Raw genomic sequence first — 8,600 nt, 5'->3', positions numbered from 1 at the left:
TGTTCCAGAAATTTGACGAAAAACAGTCGGATGGACTCACTGTTACCACCATCAAATACCTCGGCTTCATGGCACGCTCTTTATCCCAATCTGAACGAAATTATTCTGTCACTCGACGTGAACTCCTCGCTATTGTGTTTGCTTTGAAAAAGTTTCACAAATTTCTATATGGTCATCACTTTACCTTATATTCTGATCATCGAGCACTCGCATACTTGTTCACGTCCGATGAACTCAACCCCATGATGGTGGGTTGGATGGACACATTATTGTCCTATGATTTTGACATCGTCCATATACCCGGTGTACAAAATGTTTTACCTGATGCTCTTTCACGTCTTTTTCCTCCTGAAAAAGAACTGGCAGGGAGTGATTCTAATAGCAGCACAGTAAAACACCAAAATCTTGCTTACAAACCAAATCTAAAAAAGGAACATGAATTAAAAATGAAAAAAGAGAACCGAAAAGTGTTCTATGTCCAAAGTCCTACCAAATTCAGTGACAAGGATTATATCACTCCACCATATGAGGATCGACAAGAGATTCTTGATGGAGTCCATAAATTCGGACATTTTGGAGCTGATCATATTGTAAAATCAATCCACAACCAAAACCTACATTGGCCAAATTTATTAGCCGATGCAGTAAACTATGTAAGCAAGTGCAATACCTGTCAAAAGTACAATATTGCTAAAAAGGGTTATAATCCTCATCGACCTGTCTACGCTTATGTTCCTGGGGATGCCTATGCTTTTGATTTAATTGGGCCTTTTCAATCCAGTAGCAACATGTATACATACGTGTTGATTCTAGTCGACATTTGCACCAGATTCTGCGTATTGAAACCCCTAGTAGACAAAAAGGCAAAAACCGTCGCAGGTGCCATGGTTGATACATTTTCCTTACTCGGCTATCCTAGACACTTTGTATGTAGCGATAACGGCTCTGAATTCAAAAATGAAATTTTAGAGAATCTGTTCAATGCAATGGGTATCGACAAAAGATACACTACTCCTTACCATCCCTCAGCAAATGGAGCTGCTGAACGTTACGTTCAATCTGCTAAAAAGATATTAGCAAAGTTCCTTGAAGGTGCCACCGAAGATTGGCATCATTACATTCCATCTGTACAGCTCATGATCAACAATAAGATCTCCACACGCTTGCAGACCACACCTTTTTCATTGATGTTTGCTCGCAACATAAATGACTTCATTGAATACAGGGATGATGCTGGTGAATTAAAAAAGAAGGAGTACATGCCGCACGATGAGTTGCTGAAAAGAATCGACTATATGTCGCAAGTTGTCTTCCCTGCTATACAGGATAGGACCGACCTTTACACCAAAAGGCAAAAGGAAAAAGCTGACAGCAAAAATCGTCAGTCCACATTCCCGGAAGGAAGTTACGTAATGGTGCGTGACAGAGAGCAGTACAATAGCCTCTCCCCGGTTTACAAAGGTCCATATCGTGTTGTACGCCAAGTACAAGGTGGTGCTTATATACTTCGTGATGTTGACGAAACGCTCATGTCTCGAAATTATTCTCCAGAAGAATTAAAGCTTATTTCACAGGATGAAATCATTCCAAAAGATGAATTGTACGAAGTTGAGGCAATCATCAATCATAGAGGCGAACCTGGAAATAGAGAATACCTCGTACGCTGGAAAAACTATAGCAAAGACGATGACAGCTGGTTAACTGCTGAGGCATTCACTGATCCCGAGTCAATTAACATTTATTGGCGCAAGCTGGGTAAATCCATAAATCAAAATGGTGAAGTAGTAAAAAAGAAAAATAAGGAGGCGGAAAAGAATAAAAAGCAAAAATTGCCCTCAGACTACCGCCCCCTAGTAAATTATTGACTACGACAATTATGAATGAACAGTCAAAGTCTGGAACTATGTCGCACAATAGACAATCTCATAATACAAAAGAAAAAAAGAAAGCTCAACCCAAACGTAATGGCAATGCTTTATCCAGATATCCCAAACGAAGACTACAACAAAGTCAAGAAGGCTTTGATCGAAAAACAGATCATCATGAAAGCTCTGTAAAAAATGCTGTGACTGCAAATAGTAATCTTAGGCACAGCAAGCGCATAAAGAGAAATTAGGTCACACAAAAATTTATAACTGTTCAAACACTTCCTATTCAACTTCCAAACGTTGATACCAACTGGTAGGGGATGATGTCGTGTTTGGTCATTAATGATGTCTTTATTTATTATTTTATTATTGATCTCAGTCCAGCCTACGTCAGACTATACAATTAATAGTCAGACGATATAATCCAGGGTTCATTCTAAATTATTAGTTCCTCTCCTTTTTCTTACTTAATAAATAGTAGTTGTTAGCTATTGACTTCTTACTGTTTTTACATTATAAGTACCAAATATCATACCCTCTATCGTTGAAAGACCGATATCTTCGTTTTTTTTATTTTTGAGGGCAAAATGCGGAAATCAAAAGCATTTTGCGATTATTTTGTTCAAAAGAATACATATTAGGAAGGTAGTCTATGATTTTTAGCTTAGGTCACTACAAACGTGTTACAGAACGTAACAAAATAGTCGTGTTTGGGAAAAAAAAAATCTGGTAAAAAAAAGACTAAGTTAAAAAAAAAAGAAAAGAAAAAAGTATAGCAATAAAAAGTTCATTGTTCAAATGAAAACAGTACTCTAACAACAAATATACTTTATATTTATGCAAATGCTATTGTTGTAGAACAGTAACTGATTGTAGTTGACATTAATAAATATAAGTCTTAATACAAGATCATAATTAAAATAAAATAAAATACAAGTTTATTTAAATAAGATCATACAATCAATTCCAATTAAACATGTTCTTTTAGAATATGTATTGTATTCATGAGAGTTCTTTGATAAGAAGACGTATCAACTAAAATAACCAAATCCAATCCAATGTCAGGAATATTGCTAATCTTTCACATAATTGAAATAACGCGTAAAATAACGTTATTCAATTCAGTGAAGAATTCCCAGAATAAAAGATAATCTATGACAGACATACAAAAGAACAAATGAAAAGTTTTCATAATCATAAATAGAGATGACACTTGATAAAGCACCTGAAAGAGTAGAAGAACGTTTACAATGCAAGATATCAAGTCATTCACTCAATAAGATATAAATATCTGCCTTCAATTAGAATAATTTTTACTTTAACTTAAACTGAAATAAAGATCAGTCTCAAAAAGTATTCAAACTGTTTCTTGATCTTTGTTTCTACCTTTTTCTCAATTACTTTTACCATTATACAACAACACTGTTCCTTGATGTTTGTTTTTACCTTTTCCTTTCTTACTTTTATCATTATACAACAGTTGTCACTTTTTTTTTTTTTTTTTTTTTTTTTGCCGTTTGATTTAGCCGTGTTATCTACAAATAATTTAACTACTGTTACCAACTTCAACCCTCCCCTCTCTCAAAGAATCGAAGGGATTTTCTTGCCCTTGTGGTAATTTGGGCTTGTTACATGTTAAGCACGCTATTTTTATTAAATAATATTCACAATAATAATTAATAACTAAGTTGTGTTGAATGGTATTTACAGAAAAAAAGAAAAGGTATCAAATATAAATATCAATGTTATTTGTGTATAAATGTCCTATAGCTGTTTTTCTTTTCTTGTTAAAGACGCAATAGTTGCTTTAAATATTCATACGTTGCAAAGCTAATAGCAAACATAGGAACAACTTTAATATATCCTATTGTTAATCCAGTATAAAAGCCTTTAATTCCTTTGACTCGGTAAATGTCGTTTACAGTTGCCGTAAAGCTTACAAACATCTTTGGATCTAATAAACCACCTATTTGCATCCTCCTTCTAACAATCTGTTGTTGATTCCCATTTTTTTTTTAGTTCTTTTTAGTTTTTTTTTTTGAAAATTAATTGCTTGGTCTTCAATCTTTTCACTTTACCTCTAACGGATAGCTGCTTGTTTGAGCTACAAAGCCTGCAAACCCGCCACACACAAGTTCTGCCCAAGGTTTGAGTGTTAATTTATGAGAGTTATCATTTGGTGATGTTCGAGCAAGGGTATACTGACTCGCTAGTAAATTATGTCTGCAAAATTCTGTAAAAAGATGATGTGACCAAAAAGAGACTCCAGCATAGGGTGTCATTCCAGCAACTGTGGGTAGAAACCCTCTATAAAAATTGAGTAAACGTATTTTTTCGCTTGCAGGTTCTCTGTAGATTGTAAAAACCATATCCATAACATTGATTCGCTGTGTTTCATAGGCCATTCGAACACGAATTAAATCTAATGGATAAGTAAACAGAACTGATGTGATACCTATATTACATTTGATCAGAATTTGATACATAAAAATGCAAGCTTTACCAGCTAATGAGCCAGCCAGGAATTGTTTTTTACTTGTCACTTGCTTTTGAGTTGGCATTAGTATGACTTTTATTTGTTCATAAGCGACAAACTTAATAGCCGCATAAGGAAATATCCTAGCCAATGTTACGGAGTGTCCCTGAAATAAGCCCATAACTCCATTTTTATTGAATATGTCTTTTCCTGCTTCAAATACACCTATAAATCTTCCTGTGTATTATTATATTAGATAAAATGCAAAAAGGTGACTATTTTTTTTATGTACCAGAATATATTTCAAAATGAGGATTTCGTGCTTGAAATAATATTTTCACCCTATCTAGAGGAGCAACTGAAGTTTTACCTAGACAGCCAGCTATTCCACCAGCTAAGCCTGACTTTATGATATATTCAATACTTTGTTCCTTTCTTTTTGGTGTTTGTAGCTTAATGGTAGGTTGTGCTGTAGTCTGCATCTGAGCAAAAACAAAAAGAAAAACCATTCGTCTTTCCCCGCAAAATTTTAAATTTGATCGTGGGAACAATTCATGTGAAAATTTTTATTTTTATAAATTGTTTTTAGGTGTAAAGACAGGTAATGGGTGTGCCTCTGTGTTGAATACATAATTCTGCAATGGAATAAAGTCGCTTGGACTGAATAAAAGATACAAATATTTCAATGTCTCCGCCTATAAAGTAAATTAATCTTTTATATTAGTTATATTACGTTCAATTACCAAAAAGAAGGTGTCCATCCTATTATCTCTTATAGGAGGAATTGTAGTGACATCTCTCAATGCAGAATAACCTCCTTCATCCAATCTTGTATATTTCTCAAATGATTCAAATATCTTCCATCCCCACTCACTGAAATAATAAGTTTACATAATATCATTCATGCTTAAATATTTTACCGGTATTTCTCATTGCCTGTCATTCGATACAATAAAAATATACTTTCTATTGTTTCAGGACGTAATAAATTATGCCTATCTCGAGAATGAATGTCCATATCAGGGCCATCTGTTTGATTATCTGTATTAAAGTAAACGATTTCGCTTGCTAATCCAGTTGCTGTCATATTATACATTTCATAGCAAGTTTCAGTAATTTCTTCACCAAGACGGACATCCTCTGAATTTTGCACTTTTGCATCATACACATTATCTCCTTCAGTTGCCCCTAAAATAAAGCTGCCCCCCATAAAGCAAACTAAATGATCCATTTTAGGATGCTTATTTGAAGGATGAGTGATGTCCATCAATTCAGCAATGTACGTGTATTGATTAGGGTGACTTTGTTGAATCAAATGCTTTTTTATGCCATTAACAGCTGTATCGTATTCCATTCGATATTTTATTTCAGTCTTGTTTGTTTGCAGATATTGTTTGAGCAAATATTCTTTTTTTTTTATCATACAATTAGCTTTTATCTCTTCTTTTAAGAATATCTAATATAGTTTACCATAGTAACTATCACCTCTTGAACCCAACCTAACTTCTCTTGTAGCAAATTTACCATTATTGGCGCTATTATATATAGAATATGTAAGAGTTAAAGCAAAAAAAAAAAAAAAAAAAAAAAAAAAAAAAAAAAAAAAGGGAATGCAACAATATTCCTTCTCTTACTCAATGTATATAGGCACCAATCCATCTAATGCAAGATTTTTGTTATCCTTTGTTAGTTCACTCATATGGTCCATCACTTTTTCTACTGCTTTCCAGTACTTCATGTCTCCGGTTAAATGGCTTAAGTACTTGAACTCAAGCTGAAGAGTAGTTGCTTCAGCTGTGCTACTTGGCTCACCGTGCGTTGCGATCTGTCCAGTAGATAAAACGACACCATTAAAGGGGATGCCAGAGTTTGAATCAAAAGCAGGGAGTAATCTATCAGCTAAGTCTACTGCTTTCTCTAAATAAAGAGAATCATTATTGGATAAATGGTATGCTGATAATAGACCGCCAAGGATTCGGATAGTTGTCTCAAATACATTAACATCTTGATTTTTATTGAAATCGAGTTCTGTTGCTATCCACATTCTGACTTCATCATACTCCTCTGTTAAATTCATCAGCATAATCGTATCAAGTGCATCAATAATCATGAGGCCTAAACCACCAGGAGCCCAATTATGGCCTTTGTGTGTTAAAGGTTTATATTCATCTTTACCAAACGCATCATGAGAGTAACCTTTCCAGGCGTGAAGAAAAGCATCCACCACTCTTTTCTGGCGGTCTGCAGTGAGTTTGTCTGTGGGATAGAGTGACTGAATGGGAGGATATTGAGTAAATAAGACATGAGAAGATTCGAAGAGGATATCATCCAATAATTCTTCTTTTTCCATTTCAACCAGCTCCTCTAATTCGCCATCGTTTACTATTATGCCATCTTGTTTTTCTGATGTCTTTATAGGTATGAGACTGTTGTTGATATACAAAAATAAAAGAATGAACAAAATACTAGTACACAAGATGACCTTACGACGGTTTGACTATATTTCGAATGAGCATAAGACAATTTAGTTATAAAAAAAGGAGAAAAATTACATGAAACCATGAACTCTTATTTATTTTATTATACTTGTCATCACTATAAAAATCCCTACGACCGTCTTTCATGTTACGGTAAGTAGGGAGCATGTCGAGTAAAATATAAAATAAAAAAAAAAAAAAAAAAGTAAATTTTCAGTTGTGTCACCAATTTTAGTTTTGTTCAAAAACTTTCCGAACAGAACATAGAGCACGTTCCTGAATGTTTTATTCCAAACCTTTAATCTTGATAATTTTTCTTATCCTTTCTACAGCATATTTCTCTCCTTCCTTTCATTTTATTTTATCATGTCTTTTCCTATTATTCGTAACCCACTGCTGCCTAGTCCTCCTTCAAGCAAGAAAAAGTCAAGTAAACTCCGCAGGACAGAATTCTTTAGCAGCCTTCAGATCTCTGCTGCAGCTAGTTTGAAGCCATCAATATCTACGGACTCATTTCGTAACTTTGTCACTCAGACAATCCATCATATATCAGGCGCTAATACGCGTATGAATAAAAGAATCATGCCCTCTGGTATGCCTAAATCAGCTACTATGGGAGTCAACTGTTACAATCGATATCCAATTATTCAGGAACCACTTGTTCATTACAATGGTTCAAAACATACCTTAGAAGAATTACCAGTGGAGAAGTTGACTTGGATCAAAGAGGATCAGTTGAATGATGGTATTAGAAATCCACTATCTCACTATCATCATTCTATTGTATTGAGGAAACCTTTAAAGCGTAGTAAAACTTTGCAAGTATCTAGCTTGGAGCTTAATATCTATTTTTTATGTCTAACTGTTACTGTAGTAATCAATTATCATTTACCCCTTCTTTTCAAAAACTTGAAATTAAACCTAAAGCAATGTTTTATTTAAGAAGTAAGCACCAAGTATATGATCTAATTTTTGCTGATACCCTTTTGTTGTTCACAGTTCTTCAAGTTATTGCAACAGATTCTTCTAAAGGTAAGACAGAATTTTCTACCTTTTTTTTTTTTTTTTTACTGATTCAATATTAGTTCGTTCATTTAGATGTACAGTTCAAGTAAGTGATGAAACTTGTGCAGGCTCTTTTGTTACAAGTGAGAAATCTGGAAAAAACGGTTCTATTGTACAATTTGACGAAACCTTCCTATTGTATTTATTCGCAAGAGTCCATAAAAAAAGCAAGAAAAAAAACTTATTTGTTTCATTAGTGACATTGAAGAGCCTACGACAGCTACTATTTCAGTTTTTGCCAAACACAAGTCTTTATTTGGTGCTAAACAACAAGAAGTCTGTCTTGGAAGAGAAACAATTGAGATTGGCTTGAACTTGAAGCAAAAAACAGCTGAGCGTTTTGTGTTGAATGATAATCCTAATTCAGGTCAAAGTAATGATTACCAGTTACTTGTTGTTCATGGAACTTATGTGAGTCGTCGTTCTCAGATATTGCTCAATAATACTGTTCTCTTTGAGGATTATATCACAGCTCATACTCATAATGGTCAATTTCAGGTAAATGCGTAAATATATCCTTATACTTGAGAACTGAAAAGTTTTTTTAGAGATGGGAAAGGTTCTGGGGAGTACTGCATGCGACCCAATTTGAGTTGTATGATTTTGAATATAAGAATAGCCGTTCTCCATTATATGTAATTCCACTGGATCAATTTGTTAGTGTGTCCAGTATAGAAGAGGATGAAGAAGATCACTGGGCTGATATTGGCTCTC

General features: G+C 34.2%; 4 protein-coding genes across 4 annotated transcripts; 2 read left to right on the top strand and 2 right to left on the bottom strand.

Annotated features, from left to right (window-relative positions):
- Positions 1–68: 68 nt before the first annotated feature.
- Positions 69–2,057, top strand: RO3G_17404 (uncharacterized protein; the record flags this gene model as incomplete). Its single annotated transcript, XM_067671988.1, has 2 exons — positions 69–1,784; positions 1,938–2,057. 2 exons carry the CDS (start codon positions 69–71, stop codon positions 2,055–2,057), a joined length of 1,836 nt encoding a protein of 611 aa, XP_067528089.1.
- Positions 2,058–2,984: 927 nt separating this feature from the next.
- Positions 2,985–4,429, bottom strand: RO3G_17403 (uncharacterized protein; the record flags this gene model as incomplete). The annotated part of the gene is made up of 6 exons (XM_067671987.1): positions 2,985–3,020; positions 3,315–3,328; positions 3,429–3,512; positions 3,809–3,851; positions 3,947–4,323; positions 4,372–4,429. The coding sequence occupies 6 exons, from the start codon at positions 4,427–4,429 to the stop codon at positions 2,985–2,987; spliced, it is 612 nt and encodes a 203-aa protein (XP_067528088.1).
- A 487-nt stretch (positions 4,430–4,916) lies between these two features.
- RO3G_17402 (uncharacterized protein) lies at positions 4,917–6,694 on the bottom strand (the record flags this gene model as incomplete). Its single annotated transcript, XM_067671986.1, has 5 exons — positions 4,917–5,039; positions 5,088–5,217; positions 5,265–5,682; positions 5,815–5,879; positions 5,979–6,694. The coding sequence occupies 5 exons, from the start codon at positions 6,692–6,694 to the stop codon at positions 4,917–4,919; spliced, it is 1,452 nt and encodes a 483-aa protein (XP_067528087.1).
- Positions 6,695–7,187: 493 nt separating this feature from the next.
- On the top strand, positions 7,188–8,384 carry RO3G_17401 (uncharacterized protein; the record flags this gene model as incomplete). The annotated part of the gene is made up of 4 exons (XM_067671985.1): positions 7,188–7,629; positions 7,821–7,853; positions 7,907–8,024; positions 8,084–8,384. Coding segments are annotated over 4 exons (894 nt in total), but the record flags the coding sequence as incomplete, so codon positions are not given.
- Between the last annotated feature and the right edge of the window lie 216 nt (positions 8,385–8,600).

Source organism: Rhizopus delemar, genomic scaffold (assembly GCF_000149305.1).
Source record: "Rhizopus delemar RA 99-880 supercont3.56 genomic scaffold, whole genome shotgun sequence".
In the NCBI taxonomy this organism is placed as follows: Eukaryota; Fungi; Mucoromycota; class Mucoromycetes; order Mucorales; family Rhizopodaceae; genus Rhizopus; species Rhizopus delemar.
The sequence above is the reverse complement of the archived record's forward strand: the minus strand, read 5'-3'. Positions and strand labels throughout refer to the sequence as shown.